The sequence below is a fragment of the Neoarius graeffei genome, chromosome 25 (genome assembly GCF_027579695.1).
Source record: "Neoarius graeffei isolate fNeoGra1 chromosome 25, fNeoGra1.pri, whole genome shotgun sequence".
In the NCBI taxonomy this organism is placed as follows: Eukaryota; Metazoa; Chordata; class Actinopteri; order Siluriformes; family Ariidae; genus Neoarius; species Neoarius graeffei.
Genome location: NC_083593.1, coordinates 27,426,798 through 27,447,188, shown reverse-complemented (window position 1 = coordinate 27,447,188; position 20,391 = coordinate 27,426,798). Strand labels below are relative to the sequence as shown.

The 20,391-nt window shown below is 40.1% G+C and overlaps 1 protein-coding gene across 1 annotated transcript in view; it reads right to left on the bottom strand.

Moving 5' to 3' along the window:
* Positions 1–1,428: 1,428 nt before the first annotated feature.
* The window catches only part of fez1 (fasciculation and elongation protein zeta 1 (zygin I)), a 42,513-nt gene continuing 23,550 nt past the window's right edge, over positions 1,429–20,391 (bottom strand). The window contains exons 4-10 of the mRNA XM_060908392.1: positions 17,826–17,912; positions 13,830–13,998; positions 12,124–12,398; positions 8,160–8,240; positions 7,960–8,035; positions 2,412–2,477; positions 1,429–2,261 (exon numbers count right to left, since the gene is read on the bottom strand). Coding sequence (XP_060764375.1) covers positions 2,245–2,261; positions 2,412–2,477; positions 7,960–8,035; positions 8,160–8,240; positions 12,124–12,398; positions 13,830–13,998; positions 17,826–17,912 — 771 coding nt within the window. The 3' untranslated portion in view covers positions 1,429–2,244. The remainder of the gene's footprint in view (positions 2,262–2,411; positions 2,478–7,959; positions 8,036–8,159; positions 8,241–12,123; positions 12,399–13,829; positions 13,999–17,825; positions 17,913–20,391) is intronic.

Sequence of the window (20,391 nt, the reverse complement as noted above, 5' to 3'; positions counted from 1 at the left end):
CCAGCTTGCCTGTGACCCTGTAGAACAGGATAAGCGGGTACAGATAATGGATAGATGGATGTTTTAAACCACTTTAAAAAACTAAGTTGTACTTTATATCTTTTCCTGCAGGATGTTTTTGCATTTTTTAAAGGATGATCTAACCAGCACTTGTGTGAGTGTATTAATTGCCAGTCGTATAGTGTTTCATGTGCATAGCACAAACTGAATATATTGACTTTTAACATGATGCACTGTCTTCTAGAATATCTCAAACTATTATGTATATGGGAAATCTTCTGTACATAGAACCGAAGATACTTTGTACTGACATTTTAAATTAAATGAAAACTGAGTCTGAGGCTACATCCACACGACAACAGCAACGAGATTTTTTTTTTTTAAATATCGCATCCACATGGGCAACGGATCAGTAAAATTTCAGGTTCATATGGCAACGCAACGCTTGCTAAAAATGATGCAATACACATGCCACACCACTACGTGCGCTGTAAGACGGTCCCATCGGAGACACCAGAACAATAGAAGTAGACGACGCATGCGCATAAACCCCTTCTTCTGTAGCATTAGCCACATAAAGTTTTGATTATTAATCAGTAGCGTAAAATGAAAGACACGGAAAGAGGAATGAATGGGGGTAGATGGAAGCCGGTACGCCAACATTCCGATATCCTCCAGAATTCTTTAATGGTCCGGAATAAATTGAATGCTACACGTTGATGGATTACATTGTTCTTCTATGCCCTTTTTGAGGAATGTATTGCCGGACTTAAACCAACATCTGAAGAGGTGAGATCGCTCCTTTTTTTTTCCTACGTTTGCTGGCGGGATTGTTTTTGTTTTTGGAAAGCGCACGGGCGGTGCACGGTTTAGTCCTGCTTCCACAGTGTTTGGACTAAAGACTATGCCCTAAGGGCTATTCTCTCACTCTCTCACTTTGCACCATTACACAATAAATATTCACAGTGAAAATATTTTGTAAGCGCGTTTCATGAACCAAGTTATAGGATTTGTTGACAACTCGCATCGAGTTCGTTACACTTCTACCCAGCGTGAAGCACTGACAGTCATGTGGTTGTGACGTCATCGTAAACAAATCCGTTCTACTCATCCAGACGATTTCGCAACGGCGCCGTTGCCAGATTTTTTCACTCTGGAACCCGTTCTCAAAAGATTTCGTTTTGGGGCACCCAAAACGCCGGTGCCGTGTGGACGCCAGGCCGAAACGATAATTTTATCAGATTCACCTGAATCCGTTGCCGTGTGGACAGGGCCTGAGATTTTTGTTTGTTTTGCACAAGCTCCAAAATACAGATTGTTTGCAGTTTCCTTTTGTTATAGGAAAAACAGGCATTCAGTTAAAGCAGCAAAGAGAAAGGGGCTGAAGAATGAAAGAGAAAAAAAACACGACTTTTTTTTTCCACAGGGTTTGACATTTATTTGGACTTGGACTCAGTGATGCTTTATTTTCTTCCATGTCCCGTAATAAACAAGAAATATATACATAAAAGATATGATCATATCATGGCATAGATGACACTAAATTACACGAACTCAGGGTGGAAACTATACTCTCTGGTGATAATGATTGACATGATTAGTGGTTTAAAAAAATCCATAATATTCTCAAACAAATTCTTCATGGTCAAAAAAATAAAATAAGTGGCCTCTGGTTATCACTGGGTGTTTTTCTATAAATTAACATTAATACGAACACTAAAACATGCTATCTACTAAGATGAAGCCACAATACAGAAACAGCAAAAAGCAGAAGGTGGTAGATGGACAGACTAGTCAATAATGTGCTCAATCATCCCCCTCAATGCACCTGCGAACATCTCTGAACAGACAAGAAGAAACACAGAGCGCCCTCATGAGGGCTTATCTTTAAAAAGAGAGAGAGGGAGGAATAGAGAATACCTGATCAATGATGGAAACGGATTCTTATTCATCTGTTTCCTCCCAACATGCTCCATATGGCTTTTGGCCCATTGTAAAGTATACAAAAAAATAGGAAAGCACCGGGCTCTGCTGTACTGGCCTTGTGGATATGTGCGCACACAGGACGGACAGTGAGATGAACTGGATTAAGCTAAGCGAAAGGGAGGATGGTTAGAGTTTAAGGGTCCCTTGTTGAGGAAAGGGTTAAGGAGCTCATGCAGCTGGGACTGAAGCAGAGAGAGAGAGAGAGGCAGACTCCAGCCTTCCTCACAGCTCCAAAGACAGGACGGCACACACAGCTGCTTACGTGGGACACAGAACTGAGGGGAGAAAAGACAGAAATCAGACTGTTTTTATAAAGTTACAGCTCAAATTCATTAGAAAGTTTGAACATTCTTTCATTTCTACAGAGGTGAGATTACATTGAACTCAAATGTATCAGGAAAAAGAAGTGTTTGAATGATGTTCACCCTTCAGTATGTAGTCAGTTAGCAGGGTGGGGACTTTCTCACTGTCCTCCTTCATGGCATAAAGGACTGATAGAAAGGAAGAATAGAAGCATGACAAGGTCAATGGTGATACTATGACAGATAAATCTTGTATGCTACCTTGTACATTACCAGTCAAACGTTCAGAGACACCTTCTAATTTGATGTTTTTTCTTTTTTTCCTTTTTTTTATTAAAAGACACTTCATATCAAAGTAATGATGGATGTCATTTCTCTTTACTCAGTTGAGTGGATGGAATGACGGTTGCAGTTTTACGTCTGAAACCTTTTTTACTGAAACCTTTGCTTTCAGTATGTGGTGTGACCCCCTTGTGCAGCAATAACTGCAACTAAACATTTCCGGTAACTGTTGATCAGTCCTGCACACCGGCTTGGAGGAATTTTAGCCCATTCCTCCATACAGAACAGCTTCAACTCTGGGATGTTGGTGGCTTTCCTTACATGAACTGCTCGCTTCAGGTCCTTTCACAACATTTCAATCAGATTAAGGTCAGGACTTTGACTTGGCCATTCCAAAACATTAACTTTATTCTTCTTTAACCATTCTTTGGTAGAACGACTTATGAGCTTAGTAGGGATGGCGAAAACTAAAAAAAATCTTGACCGACCACCGAGCCTCATTAGCCGGTTAAAGTCGGTTAACCTATGAGTTTAAAATTCTAGAATTGGAATTATTAGACTCTATTCTAAATCTAACCGCGAGCAGTCGCTGCCCTCCACTCACATTACCTTTTCTACAGCGCGAAACATTTAGTCAAACGCGGCACTGATGTCGAGGGGTTTGTACTGGAGCGGAGGACAAATGGCCATGTCAGCAAGGGGCACGCACTTTTGTTAAGTTGCAACTTGGCATTAAAAATATCAGTGTGAACATGTTCTCAATAAATTGCCGTCATTTTCTAAGCGGCAAGCTTTAGCTCAGTCACTACCGGTGCTTGCATTGAGTAGCCTATTGAAAACAATCCTATCATACACTTGTCCCATCTTAACTTTTCATTGAAGATAGGACGTTTTAGCAATACGGCCCCAGGTGTTTACAGTTAACTGCAGTAGGCTGTGTGTTGATATTACATACTGCTACGGACTAGGCACTTTTCTTCGAAGTGAGACACAGAGACCTCATACTGCAATTGTTTTCCAGCTACTGATATTACGGTTACATGGCTGCTAATTGTGCACAGCCATTTGGAATGGGATAGCTGGAGCTGAGCTGATTAGCCGCTAAGCTAATATAGCAACTGTCTGATGCTAAGTAACATCAGTCACTACGTTTACATGCACATAGAGAAAATCGAATTTCTGCCGTTGCTCGACTGAAATCGAACTTCAAAATGCCATGTATACACCTTAATTCGGCTGAAATTGAACCGAACTTGATTTCTTGGAATCGAGCTACACGACCTAGTTTATGCGATTTCTGCCGAGCTACTTAGTGCATGTAAACCCTATCGAGCTACGTATTCGAACTACTTACTTCAGCACTGCCCCTTCCGGAAGTGACGAGTGACGAGACCACAAGCGGGAAACACAACAGCCTCGGTCGGCATGACAGCGGCATGAATCTTTTCTTTTTGTGGCATTGTTTGCACTGTTAAAATTTAGCTCACTTACTGTATCACCAAATACATCTGTACAGCTGTTGCATAGCTGTGAATTGTGTCGAAAAAAAAAAAAAAGCCTCGGTCGGCATGACACTTCACCTTAGCCGCCCAGTTTATTAGGAACACTTCTGTTCGTTCATACAAACACTCTTCTTAGAGTTTATTTTATTTTTAAAATATCCTTGTGGTCAGGACAGATGTCTGTACCAGGTTATAGCAGTGCATGCTAATTTCCGCCTGTAGTCACTTTGTTTATACTCTTGAATAGCTCTTCTTCATGACGACAAGCCGGAAGTGTACCAACACAATGGGGCGTGTAGCGCCACCTGTGGCTCGGGTGCACACTGCACCTCATAACAATAGCTCGATTTAAACACTGCATGTAGGATTGGATTTCTCTGGCACCCTGCTGGGACCTTCAGCTCGATTACCGACAGCAGCTTGATTTGGATGTGCATGTAAACGTAGTGAGTGAGTAACCAGGTTTTAGTTCAGATCTTGTGTATTATTATTACGTTGACATTAATATTCACCAGACTAATCAACCATCGACTTCATTCATGCGCCGTGTTCTTGTTTCTTTGATAGTCAAGAATTTCCTTGATGTTACGTACCTGGTTAACATCGTAGTAAAATGTAATCCAACACTGAGACTTTTCTTTCGCCGAGTGGCAGCTGTCTTCAACTGGGGCGGGACATGACTGAATGGGTGTTTCTGATTTGTCAGCTGTCGTCCTTACACCGCATGGCATGCCCCAAGCGTTTACAACACAGAATTCCAGGTTCTCTGCTCCAAAATCGGCAGCTTCAAAACGATTGATTTTTTTTTTTTAACCGACAACCAAAAAAAAATTAACCGGTTGACGTTGATTCGGTCAACCATCGGTCAAATGGTCATCGGTTAACATCCCTAGTGCTTAGGGTTGTCGTCTTGCTGCATGACCCACCTTCTCTTGAGATTCAGTTCATGGATAGATGTCCTGACATTTTCCTTAAGAATTCGCTGGTATAATTCAGAATTCATTGTTCCATCAATGGCTTCGTCCTGGCCCAGATGCAGCAAAACAGGCCCAAATCATGATACTACCACCATCATGTTTCACAGATGGGATAAGGTTCTTATGCTGGAATGCAGTGTTTTCCTTTCTCCAAACATAAGCTTCTCATTTAAACCAAAAAGTTCTATTTTGGTCTCATCTGTCCACAAAACATTTTTCCAATAGCCTTCTGGCTTCTCCACGTGATCTTTAGCAAACTGCAGACGAGCAGCAATGATCTTTTTGGAGGGCAGTGACTTTCTCCTTGCAACCCTGCCATGCACACCATCACTGTTCAATGCTCTCCTGATGGTGGACTCATGAACAGGGCCGCTGACAGCTTTGGCTGGGCCCGGGACAAAATGCTCTGAATGGGCCCCCCCTAACAACCCAACCCCCCACCCCCCACCCACCCCCCGGGCCAACCCACACACACACCCACCTCTCTTATCCCAGTCTCTACTCACTCCAACCCTTAAATGACAGGTATTCAAAAACCATTCAACCGGTCAACAACCATTTCATTTTAGCATTTCAACATTTTTACAGTTTTAACATTTTAACATTTCCTTAGTCTGCAACTATTCAGATGCGAAATGCAATGCGCCGGACTTTTGTTGTGCATGCGTGCATACTGTCCAGTGTGAAAAGCAGAGAAGAACACACCGCTCGAGAAACGGCGGGATATGATTGCGGGCTAATGTGAATATTCTTAGCTTCAATCAGATATATGAAACACAATGTTATTAAGCCGTTGTGGTTATGAAATGATTCAATGCCCTGTGCGTTTGATATGGTGTTCAGTGTGACTTGCTCTCCCCTCGTTTGTAACATGAATTGCGTGCCGCGCGTGCCTTGGTTGGGGTTACTTTACGGGGCTGGAAAAAGTTGGCTGTGTCTTACCCAGTGATGGGAATAACGGCGTTAGAAATAAACGGCGTTACTTTTTTTAGTAACGAGTAATCTAACTAATTACTTTTTACATCGTTATAACGCCGTTCCCGTTACTTACAATAAAATACTATGCGTTACTTTATTAAAGCTGTTCTCATCTGGCACGCTGCTCGTTCAGCCTTTCTTTACTCTGCTTTCGTGTGGGGCGGGGAGACACGAGACAACGGCACAGTAAGCCAATCAGAGTAGATTTGGACAACATACGTAGGTAGGCCACGCCTACTGCACTACTGCGTGCTCTTTCAATCGGAAGACACAGCGATGGCGAGCGGTCAGCCCAGCACTGCGCTTTCACATTGGAAATACAGCCATTACTTTTCATTACTTGAAATAAAAGGCAAGAGTGTTTACGTGCAATGCACATTATGTCGAGGAACAAAGCGTTTGTCCTCGTCAGTGGCCAGTAATTAGTAACATAATTTTAATAACTACAAAAATATATTACATTTGATAGATGTCTTCTCACATTGTTCCACAAAAATATTAATATAGTGTAGATAACGTTACTAATTGGTTCTGTTAAGTGTCCATTTCAGTCATTAAACACATTTAACATTCACTTTTATGATGATTACACTAATTTAATTTGATTTTTTTTTTTGAAGGGGAACAAAATGTAACGGAATAATTACTTTCCCTGGTAATTAGTTACTTTTATGACAAAGTAACTCCGTTACTAACTCAGTTACTTTTTAAGTAACTAGTAACTATAACTAATTACTTTTTGAAAGTAACGTGCCCAACACTGGTCTTACCTGGCTCAGCTGCCCCACTGCCTTTGCTAGTACCTGCTGCATCATCCGAATCTTTTTTAAAATATTTATGCAGTGAGCCCCTGAGTCTCTTGGTTTCTTCCTCCCTTTTTCTCTTTTCTTTTCTGTGCTCCTGACTTGTGCATGTTGGCAAATGGCACGCACGCTGATTGTCGAAGCGCTATGATCGAATGATGTCGTTTTTTTCCCCTTAATCAAAGAGTCAGACCAAACCATTTTTGCATTAGAGGTGGTAGGGGGTTCTTGACGCCTTTTTCAAAGACAATAAAGGCAAAAGATCTAGAAATCATTTATTGAATGCAAATATAGCACATTTCTCCCCCAAATCAACACATTTTGAAATGAAATAAAATAATCGCAACTTCTGGGCCCCCCCATTCCTGGGCCCGGGACAACATACCCGTTTGTCCCCCCCTGTCGGCGGGCCTGCTCATGAACATTAACATTGGCCAATGTGAGAGAGACCTTCAGTTGCTTAGAAGTTACCCTGGGGTCCTTTGTGACCTCGCCGACTATTACATGCCTTGCTCTTGGAGCGATCTTTGTTGGTCGACCACTCCTGGGGAGGGTAAGAATGGTCTTGAATTTCCTCCATTTGTACACAATCTGTCTGACTGTGGATTGGTGGAGGCCAAACTCTTTACAGGTGGTTTTGTAACCTTCTCCAGCCTGATGAGCATCAACAACGCTTTTTCTGAGGTCCTCAACAATCTCCTTTGTTTGTGCCATGATACACTTCCACAAACATGTGTTTTGAAGATCAGACTTTGATAGATCCCTGTTCTTTAAATAAAACAGGGTGCCCACTCACACCTGATTGTCATCCCATTGATTGAAAACACCTGACTCTAATTTCACCTTCAAGTTAACTGCTAATCCTAGAGGTTCACATACTTTTGCCACTCACAGATATGTAATATTGGATCATTTTCCTCAATAAATAAATGACCAAGTAGCAGCTCCTTTCTCACTTGTTTAACTGGGTTCTCTTTATCTACTTTTAGGACTTGTGTGAAAATCTGATGTTGTTTTAGGTCATATTTATGCAGAAATATAGAAAATTCTAAAGGGTTTGCAAACTTTCAAGCACCACTGTATGTACCTACACACTGTTCAAGACCAAGCACATGACCTTTACACTTACTTTTTGTCAGCATTTGAAGTTCCTCAACAGATGGAGCAGCTCCTTTCTTCTCATATGGGATCACTGTGTTTAGATACTACATAAAGTAGATAAATACACTGAGAGAAACATAGCTAACACTTTTATTTCAACAGAATAACATGTATCTTGTCATGTTTGCAATGCACACACTGTTACATTGCACTGTAATACTTCCTCACCTGTCTGTCCATCCCTGAGTTTCCAAATGTCTGTCTGATCCCTGTCTGTAAGATGTTAGACAGGCCTTCCATACTGAAGCGCTGCGAATATTGAGACAGAATTTAATTTAATCTTCGAGGTTTAGATATACACTGCTTTAGATCAGGGGTTCTCAACCTTTTCTACTTTAAAGTGAATTTAATGTCCCGAAACCACACTTTTTTCCTTGCACAGAGCAACAATCATTATGTTGATTGACCATGTGTTTTCAGACCATAGCTGATCCAAAAGGCCATAAATTGATGGAAAATCAATAAGATCAGCCGATTTTCGTGGAATTTGTCAAGACTGAACCGGAAGATCCCGAAGGGGCGCATGACGTCACACGTGTAACAATCTAGGTGTCAATTTCATTCATGTGTGCAGCAGTGGTTAGACCAATCTCGATATAGAATCACGTTTTGGAGAGAATTCTGACAGTGACTGGGATTCTTATGTGTCGGATGAAGGGGCAGATGATTATCAAGGATATTCCGGAGTAAATGTTATCTTTTCGAGCCCCCAAGAGGAGAAACTGCCAGTTCACTCAATTCACGACAGTCCCACTCACCATCAATAGCGCACCACCAGCCAGAGAGAATTGGAAACACAGATTGGTTTGTAGATTTTTATTCTAAGCTGGCCACTGCAAAATATTTACATGTACCTCAATAAATGCAGAAATATAATCTTTAAAATGTACACTTATTCAGTGTAATTCCTAAAAGAAAATATGAAGTGGGCGATAGTAGGGGAATGGACGAACTGTCTAAATGTCAGATCAAATGTCATTTATAAAATAAATTTTTTTTTTTTTGCTCCAATAATTCCCATGTGGTCGTTCTGGTGGTGGTGAACACTTGATGAACCAGATTTATTATTAGTAGGCGACACAAAATCTGCCCGCTTTGTTTGCACAAATCTCACCCACTGTCGCTTTAGATTAGTGTCATTTCTCGGAAATTCATGAACTGAACTTCATGCTGTATATGGATTTGAACATCCAAACACAATCTTTCCCATCGTTATTTTTGTAAGATTCCAACAACAATATCCCATTTCAGTGAGTAAACAAGCACGAAGTCAGATGAACCGAAATGACCCAGATAACTGGGGTTCCGCGTGTGATGTCATGTGAGATTAGCCCTGGGGCAAGACTGCCTTTTTCTGGGATCCAGATGCGGCAATATATCGATAGTTTTATGCTTGATAATAAAATAGCAAACAATTAATATTATTTTCCCCCTGCTTTATTAATTCATTTTGGTTGTTACTAATGATATATATTAATTTTAAAGCATTATAATAAGGCATTACATACACTTTAAGGCCCACCTATTCACAGGCCCATTAAAAAAAGATCCCCAATTATTTTGGCTCATCAGGCTATTAGAACCTAACAATCTATTGTAAAGCGTATTAATGGAATGCAACATCACTCCCTGTTACAGATGGGAACCCAGGAATTAAGTAAGTGCAATAAAAACAAACTGTTTTTAATTGTAGGTATTGTATTTAAAATTGCATGGATGTGCCAGAAGCCAACATAAAACCATGCATGCAGGGCATTCTTAGACAAAAGGGATTAATGATCCAAACGTGGCTCAGTGGACTAAGGTGCCATACCATAAATCCGGGGACCTGGGTTTGATTCTGACCTGTGGTCATTTCCTAATCCCTCCCTGTCTCTCTCTCCAGCTCATTTCCTGTCTCTACACTATCCTATCCAATAAAGGTGAAAAAAGCCCAAAAAAAATCTTAAAAAAAAAAAAAAGTGGAGTCTGGTCCATTAACACAAGAACTTATTGCCATGTTTGTGTATAGCAAACAAGCAAGTAATTAAAACCAAGAAGTACACTCAAAAGAATCACTCAATGGGAAAGAGCTAACAAAGAAGGATTTTTCCTATGACTTGGAAAATTATCCATCCGTTGAGTTTGCCAACATCTCAAACTACCTGGTGCTGCAGACATTGTTCTACAGGACAAACAAATGAAAACCTGGAAGAGCATGGAGCTGTACAACTTTTTATATGTGGCTGGGTTAAAGATCTGGGAATAAGGACACTGTAAGGTTAGATGGCGGTAGATGGATCTAAGTGTAGGAAGATTGTTTATTAGCAGGTGTGATATTTACAAAAACAAAACACAAAGCAAAGCAGAGTATTTAAACAGCGTTATAAACATGGCCAGAAACAAACGTGACTGTGATAATGATAATACTTCGCAAAGTCTCCGTGAAATCAGCATCCATATCTGCACGTGCTGATTGTACTCAAACCAATATCAGGTGTTTCCCATTATGACCGAGTCCCAAGCGCACGCAAAACACGATCCGTGAGCGCGGCCACTCAAGCTGTGGCAGACTCAAGTGCGCAAAGGCGTGACAGTCACGTGTTCACCTGCTGTGTGACCACAACTTCTAGCTCATGTGTATATCGCCATGTATTGCCACCAAAATGCCTCATTTTCATCGATAACTCATCATGAAGCATTGGGAACTGTAGTGTAACTGTAGCTTAATGAGGCGCTTGTGACGTCGGATGCAACCCAGCAATTGTACCCTATGAGTAAAAATTAGCTTCAACTTGAAAAAAAAATTTGCAGCCCACTAATGGGCCGCAACCCAGTGGTTGAGAAACACTGCTTTAGATCACTTGTTTGTTACCGGAACCCTTTCAACCTAAAAATTTATCTTAAATAAATAAGTAAGTTCACATTAAAACTAGGGTCGGTGATTTTGGAGACTCCAGCAAGAAGCAGCTAGATTTTGAAAGTATCCAACTGAAAAATCCCACCCCCTCCCTTCAAAGCCACTCCTCCAAAACACATGGACGCATTTCATTGTCATATCCAACTACCTCGTGTCTCATTCAGGTGTAAGAAAACACTTAACATTATCATAATGAACGTAAACAACAAACATGGCTATTTTCAGTGCTCACAGCTAATAACTAGCTCGCTTGCTTGCTAACAATATGTCTGCCTAGCCTTGTGAAAGATTCCGATCACGCGCATCAGTGCACAAGCAGAAGGAGCACATGTAGACAGGCAGGTAAGACATCCAATCATTTCACTTGGACCGAATGAAATGATTGGACAGGCTTTTTACAACCTTGGAACTGCCACAGATTACATATTTTTTCTTTTTATTGTCAGAGCATTTGATTTATTCATTGCTGTTGGTATGTAAAGAGAATTTCAAGAGATATAACACAAAATGCTTCTAAAATGAATGACCTACCCTAGTTTTAAGTGAAACTATTGCACTAGCCATCTTATAACCATCCCCAGTTAGGAAACCCTGCTTTACATTACAAGCAGACTGAAAAAAAAAATCCCAACTCATTTTCCGTCAAACTGATCTCAGGCAACATTCATAAATATTTAAATGAGCAAAGATTGATATAAGTAATTTTATTGGATTTTATATGAATGTAGTTGTAAGAAAAGGCCAAAAGAATGCTGACCGCAATGTAGACCTCTGTGACGGTGCTTTATGAAGTGACTGAATACATGAATACAACCATAGCTACAACATATTAGGAATTTGTTTAAAGTAACAGTGCAGACAGCATGAGCTGAAGCTACATATGATGAGGCCGAGATGTCTGTGTAAGCTTCCTCTGCTCTTCCTGTAAGTGCTAAGTGCAGTTTAAGTTTTAATGGATGTGAGGAGGTCCATTAGCCAGAGACATACAGACAATGCACTCTGACTTCAGAAAGCACATCAGCTCATTTACTTTCACTCGTACTGTCTCTCATACACACACACACAAACACAATCAATTTAGTGTATACAATTCACATGCTGAATGGCAGCCAAATGCTGCCATATGTGACTTGTATTTTAATATAAATATTTAACACTATATTTTAAACTATTTTATAACTTTTCTCCCTCTCTCTATCTCGCTCCATATCGTCCTCTCTTCCAGACACGCACCTTAATTGGCATGCTGCCGATCTTCTCAGAGCGACTGGACCCCTGCAGGCTCATGGCCTTATCCCTGCGGCGGCGCTTGCTGAGTTCCCGCTGCTCCTTCTGCCGGTTCTGTACCTCCATGAGGGCCGTGATGAATGTATTCTTCACTTCCTTCTCAAACTCAAGCTCGTCTCGCCGTGCCAACTGAGCCACCAGTTCCTCAGAGTACTCCCTCACTGCCATCTCCAAACGACCCAGTAGTTCCTGCAAATCTGAGCTCGGCATCAGCCTTAATCCTAAGAACAAAGACGTCCTTTTTAAGTGCAACACAAGACTTAGATTAAGCATTAATGTACACTATCAGCTCTGGAGAAATGGCTATTTGTGGTTCTTCACATTTCCATAAGAGGATGGTATTTCTGATGTACTGCAGCACTACATGCTAATGCCTGCTTTCAATCAACAAAATGTGTTAGCGTGATTGAATTAGGTTCAGAAAAAGCCCTGAAGAAAAGATGTTTTCAACTAATGGAATATACTGTGTGTATTAGAATGATCTTGTGTTACACAGTGACAAGGACATACAGTACCAGTCAAAAGTTTGGACACACCTTCTAATTCAATGTTATTTCTTTATTTTTATTGATTAAAAGTCACTTCGTGTCTTAAAGTAATGGACTGTTGTTTCTCTTTACTTAGTCGAGCAGTTCTTGACATAATATGGATTACTACAGTTGTGGAATAGGGCTATTTACTGTATTTTTTATTATTTATTAATTACTGTTTGATTTCAAACACATTAAGAAGGCAAGAAATTGCACTAATTAACTTTTGATGAGGCACAGCTGTTAATTGAAAAGCATTCCAGGTGACTACCTCATGAAGCTGGTGAAGATAATGCCAATCGTGTGTAAAGCATTTTCAAGGTAAACGAGGGCTACTTTGAAACATCTAAAACATGAAACATGTTTTGGTTTTTTTAACACTTTTTGTTTACCACATAATTCCATATGTTCTTTCATAGTTTTGATGTCTTCAGTATTGTTCTACAATGTAGAAAATAGCCACAATACAGAAAAATATATGAATGAGTAGGTGTGTCCAAACTTTTGACTGATACTATACATAGTGTTCCGCTCTTATTGTAGTTTGTCCTTGAAAAATAGTTTATCAAAATGTTACCTTTTGTCTGTTTAGTCTATATCAGTATGTTTCTTTATATGTTATTTTCTTTACATGTTTATAACTACTTAGAAATAATTGATCACCATCTTCTTCTTCTTTGCCCGTCCAGTGTGTTCTGGGTTGGGTCCCTTTCATAGGGTTTCTTGGCCATGGACAATTTAGAGTAGCCAGTTAACCTAACCGCATGTCTTTGGAAAGTGGGGGAAACTGAAACACCCAGAAGAAACTCATGTAGACACGGGGAGAACATACAAACTCCACACAGAAAGGCCCCTGTTGGCTGTGAGGCTCTGGGTTCGAACCTTCTTGCTGTGAGGCGACAGCGCTAACCACTGCAGCACCATGCTACCTGTTGATCACCATGCTTATGCTAATACTGTACTATTGCTACAAGTCTGCATATTTGATAAATCCAGCTTGTTTAGAAACAAGCAACCATATAGTAAACACACTCGCTAATGATAGTGCAAATAAGCTCATTTGCATTAAAATACAAGAAGATATGACTGTGCATAGTCATAATATCAGATATGAAGTGTGACCTTCGTAGGAGCAGTTGTTGTTGTTGGTGGCCTGAGACAGCATGCGGATCTCCTCCAGGAGAGAGGGGTTAATCTTAGGGGAGGAGATTCCACCTTCTTCCTCCTCCTCTTCCTCAGTCTCACCCGGGTCAGGAGAGTTCTCCATCATTTCAACAATCTCCTCTATCACCTAATAAAAGTGTTCAGATAAAATAAAAACATTAACTCCATTATACTGATACATGCAGACATTCATATTTATTGATAAAGTAAGGAATACAACATAAGGGTGTGTTCTGTTATCAGACAATCAGAGAAAAAGCTGGTGCAATACAGCTTGACACAAATCAGTTGACAAAGCAGTCCTTGAAAAAAATCTCCCAGCCTTACTTGCCCAATGGGCAAGTAGGGATAAAATTAGCTCATGTTTTAAGTCGTTCAAATTCTGTAAAGCTGCTTTGCGACAATGTTTATTGTTAAAAGCGCTATACAAATAAACTTGACTTGACTTGGCAGCACCCAAAACATACTTGCCCGAAAAACAATTCCACTTGCCCAGAGCTTTATTTTATTTTGAAGAGGACAGAATGCAGTTGATTTTTTTTTAAATAGGTGAAGCAGCATAATTATCATAAATCGACAAAACCATAGCACCAATATATGCAGACACATTCAGAAAGAAAGAAGTTCTAGTAGCAGAGGAATGAATAATTTAGGGTATGTTAAAGGCCCGGTCCCACTGGCCGATGGACACAAAACGTATGCAAAAAGGACACAGCGGACGAGCAAAATTTCGGGGGTGGCTCTATCCGTTTTCATCCGCTCCAGAAATGGACAAAATTAGCGAAAACAGAACGGAAAAGAACGGACGTGGGTAGTATATAGCGGGGATGTTAAACGCATGTTCATAGGAAGCCTAGTGGATGAAAGCGGATGGAAGTGGATGACAGCTCCGAAGGGGTTACCGGTGATAACTGAGAAGCGGACGCATAGCAGAAAGAGCGGATGCATAGCGGGTGAAGGGGCTGCATCACGTACGCCTAACGGAAACAAAGGGGATGTTGCGCGGATGTATATCGGATGCAGACCGTTCACTGCGCTAGGTGTCCTTCTACATACTCTAGACATACTCCAGACATCCTAAATATACGAGATACATCCCAGATATAAACGCTTTGTCTGTTTTGAATACTTTATATACGAGATGCATACGCTTACATCCTTTCTATTTCCGTGCTACTAACGATGAATAGACGCTTCATGTACCTTATCTTTCCTCCCTCTTTCCGTTTTCAGCTGCAGCGGATGTGAGTTGCGAGGATGCCCAGAGGATGCAGAGAGGATACAGCAGACGTTTAACGGATGATAACGGACATAGAACGTTTGTTGCTCGTATATGTCGCGGATTTACATCGTACACGGCGGAAAGTTCATCCGTTCTAAAAGTTTTGTGCAGCTCAAAACTTTTTGCGCGGATGAAATCACAGTGGACGGATGCTCGATGGATAGAGCGTATGAAGCACGTATGCAATGAGTACACAACGGATGCATAGCGTTTTCCAACGGATGGCAAAGATTTTTTTACGTTTTACATCCTCTTTGCATCCGTAAGTGCAGTGGGACCGGGCCTTAAGCTGTGGAGAGTTTTGAATGAGTTTGAATAATGCTGGAGCTTTGTTTCTGTTATCAGAGGACCACAGTCCTGTGCAAAATGTCACCATGGAACCAGAGTGTAGAAATGAACCTACAGTTCAAGAGAGTTCTACACAAACACACTGAACTTTACAACAGCTGCATGCATGTGAAATGGAAATAAATCGACTAAGGCAGGAAAAACTATTTTGGATAAAATTGTTACTGTCCGTTACACACTTATCAACCTGTGTGACTCAGCTATGCCTTTGAATCGAGAATTAATGAAAAGGGAACTGAACATTAACCGTTTACTGAAATTATTATTAGAAGAATGATTATAGTTACTATATGACTATAGCTACAACTGAAATGTGCTGATTCTGTTAGTGTTTGTAATTATTATACCATCCACTATTAGATAAAATTCAAATAAAATCTTACAATATTGTTTGAAAGTCTAGAGCAAGATATTTCGTTATTTTACAAATAATAACACTTCAGATATTGTTTTAACAATAAAAAGCATCACTGTATAAATGACAGCGTTCAGATAGCTGTGTAACCACAGTTTAGGTCAGAGCCCTTTGAGAGTAAATGCTTTGGCTTTTGCAACATTCTGTTCTCAAAAGCTGATGTCAGGAAAAAGTCTACACAAAGAAGGTTTTCTTGCTTCTGTAGTTTTTTTTTTTTTTAACTATACTTGTGTGTCAGGATTTTTCACAAATCTGCACCATTACTCCAGTCATTTCGAGGAATTTTGTATGGATCATAACAGCTAATAAACTCTAATTTCTGAGTATATCTATCCTTTGCTTCTTTCTGACTAAGACGGTCCAAGTAATCCAGTAGTAGAGCTTTTTTTAGCTGTAGTTTTCTTCAGACAACAGCAACAGAGGCCGGACATCTCTGCTTGGCTTCAGTATGTGAACTGCCAATCAGCGGGTCCCATAATGTGTTTATGATTTTTATGTCACAATTTGCAACCAATGGGAAACACCCTTTGTTGGCTGTCCACCAATCACAGGCTCCCGTGCCACAATGGCGGTATGTTGATAAATATTTAGAAAATAAAAATATCATTATGAAATATATGAAACCATCAAAAGCAATTTAAAAAATAATGGCTCAAGTGGATAAGGCACCATACCATGAATCCGGGGACCTGGGTTCAATTCTGGCCCGAGGTCATTTCCTGATCTGTCTCCTGCTCATTTCCTGTCTCTACACTGTCCTATCCAATAAAGGTGCAAAACACCCAAAAAAAAATCTTTAAAGTTTTACTCGTCCTTGCACAGACTTTAGTCATCTCAGACGATCAGACATGAGGTTTTTCAAGCATTGCAAAGTTATTTTCCTATAGCAACACATCCTGAAGTATTTTATTCATCTTATACTACATCAATTTGCCAACAATGGCCAATTATAATTTATGAATGAATGATACTTTTTAAACATTTATAGTTATATTTAATATTGTAAAATATTCATGAGAAAAGTTAGGTCCTGTTATCGCTTACATTTGAACAAGGATAAACAGTTATTCTCTCACTGTTGAAGTTTATAAGACAATCTAGTTATGTTCCCAAAAAAACAGAAATTACAAAGTTGTCTCTCCTGAAGATTCTCCTGTTGTGTAAAACCTATCGACGGTTACAAACATTGACACCTGAGACTCCTTCTATACATGTTAAATAAATGTCTCCTTACAGAGAAAGCATCACTATATCAACAATTAGATTTTTTTTTTTGGTAAATGAGAACAGAGATCTGTAGATCATTCTCCATACAAGTCCTTGTTGATACTACAAGTACTTACTATAGAAAGAATAATGTATTTGAATGACTGTATTAACATTAACCTGAAATTTGAATTATAAATATTGTTATAGCAAATTAGTCAACACCTTCTAACTAATCAGATTTGAGAATTTAATGCCACTGTGCTATAAAAACAATTAGAATAATTGTCCATATTCTGAAATGATCAATAGGATGCATCTTATAAGGTATTAGTGAGCTTAACAAAAAAGAGACATAGTGGCAATCTATTTATGATATATGTTAAATTCATTCTTTTACTGAAGATTAATTTCCTATACTTAACTATTATCAGGCTAACTCCTTCACAATTGCCACAGTAAGTTGCTCTTCCAGAAAGAATGCTAAATTTTACTCAGCTAGGAGAAATAATTATATACATCAGAAGAAAGCACGCAATTAAGGCTCAGGTATTGCTGTTTATTTTATCCACCTCTATTAGTGATACAATTCTGAAATAAAGTTATCACTTTATTCTTGGGTAATTAACTGAAAATACATTTCCATTATAAATCCATCATCAGGAAGTCTTTAGTGGAGGCCAAGGAGTTGGGAGCATCTCACCTGGTCAGCTGTGATGAGAGGTTCTTCAGCCAGACAGTTGGCATTTTCATTCTTCTCATTCATCTCCTCCTCCTCTTTTTCATGTATCTATAAAAAGTAGGTTAGGAACATGGTTGTTATGACAATGCTCAGCTCAAGTTTGCTAGTAATAATGTCATCCTAACATGTGACAAATGGCAGAGTGGAAGCGCAAATGATTCTACATTATTTCATTATTATGTTGCCTAATATGTTGAGTACTGATGAACCAGGGTATATACACCAATCTTTGAGTCAATTTACTACCATTTAATACCTTTTTTTACTACCTTCAGATTTTTTTACAACCACCACGACATCGAATTGCACCAAGTATCAATCAGAAAGATTTTGTGACATGCACATAGATTTTGTCATCCAACACTTACTTACATCATTACCATTATCCAGGAGACTCGGTTGCATATTTCGCAACAGGGCATTAGTTACAGTAACAATGTGAGGTGGGGTGGTTTGCTTCATTTAAGTGATGGAATGGTACTGGATTTAAACTTACAACCTTCTTGAAGACTGACTTCCAACCATTCGGCGACAGCTACAAATACTGCTAGGTCTAGAGTCAACTAGTTGAATCTATTCTATACAGCATTTGATTAAAAAAAAAAACAAGCAGACAAAAATGTCATCAACTCAAATAGCTGCGGAATGACGTACGTCATTATAGAAACCCGAGAAAACCAGGCACTGTTCTTGTTTACATTTCAAATCCATCCGTTTCGGGCGCGTAAGAAAAATATCCCCGTAAACTCCGCTTTTCCGTTTAAAGAGCCGAAAACTCTAAGTCTAACAAATTGGCCAAGTGAATAAAGCGTGTGTAACAGAAAAGGCTTTCCGTTATGATGTCTGTCTCCACCTGCGTGCGTTTGCGCTGACCGCAGTTAACCGGGTGCAGCTGAAGTGTCAATCACCAAATTAACAAGGGGCAGCGCAAACGCACGCAGGTGGAGACAAACATCATAACGGAAAGCCTTTTCTGTTACATGTGCGTAGACAAAAAAAATACCGTTTAGAAACATGGCGGACGGAGTAGAAAATGCCACCAAACTTCTTTATTTGAAAAATAAAACCCTTCGTTTTACCTTTATAAAAGTGTGTAACTGATATATACCATGTGTGGAAATTATTGTTGTGTTTGGTGGTTAATTATTTTTTCATACTTATAACGTTTTGTTTTCTTAAGAACAATGGTCTCTTTTTCCAGTGTGAATTATTAATATGACCTCAAGCTCCCCTATTCCCTGGTTCGAGTTCAGAGACTGGTGCTTTGAAGCCGTGTTAAGGCACCACAGAGTCTCCGCCCGAAGCGTGGCATTGCCTCCCAGCACAATCTTCAAGTCTTGAGTCGGGTCCACGGGTCTGGTCTGCTCGTGCAGCTGCGGTGGTGTGGCCGTTGGTATAGCACTAGCACTAGTGCTAGCTGTCGAGGTGATAGACTGTTGCTGCCCACGACCGCGCATTCCCCTGACGTGTTTCTCCGACTTCATGTGCGACCTGAGCGCATTAGCCCCCATCCAATTAATATTAATGATTTTGAGGCATACTTTACAGTATGCCTGCCTGTCGTTCCCGATGACAGGCCTTATCCAAGCTTGAAAGCTTGGATCCCGGAGCCAGGATCGGGAAAACTTACATTTCCCCATTTCTAAACTTTTTGCCACCCGCTAGAATTCAATGAAGAGATACTGGTTCACTTAGCACTGCTTTCCGTCTCCACTTGGACTTAGCTATGCGCACGCAGACGATTTCAGATTTCTATCGACCAATGAATACAATACGACGTCAATATCAAGTTCATATCACACATTCATTTTTGAAGTAGCGGCGCAAGCAAGAAAGGATTTATTTTATTTTGCCTATTTCATCAAAATGAAACCAGTCATTACCTTTCACAGGTGAGAAACAGCAAATTAATCCATCAACATGTAGCATTCAATTTATTCCGGACCATTAAAGACGCCGCCTTCCGCGTAGAATCATATGTCATCCTCGCCGCCATATTGGATAGGTCAAAGCGGAGAATAAAGATTCATGTGCTGCGTTTAACTGTACCAACAGGTTTACCGTCCAAACGAGATCACATGGGATTACCTTTCACAGGTGAGAAACAACAAATTAATCCATCAACGTGTAGCATTCAATTTATTCCGGACCATTAAAGACGCCGCCTTCCGCGTAGAATCATACGTCATCCTCGCCGCCATATTGGATAGGTCAAAGCGGAGAATAAAGATTAGCTGCGTTTAACTGTACCAACAGGTTTGCCGTCCAAACGAGATCACATGGGATTACCTTTCACAGGTGAGACTGGAAAAATACTTTTCATTGTATTTGGTCATTATAATGTAATTTTACGAACAGATTTTCCTGACTTTGTGGCTAATATGAAGTCTCGCGCATAATAGTTTATGCGCATGCGTCCTTACTTCTTCTATTGTTCTGGTGTCTCTGAAGGGACCGTCTTACAGCGCCCCTAGAGGTGTGGCATGTGTATTGCATCGTTTTCAGCAAGCGTTGCGTTGCCATATGG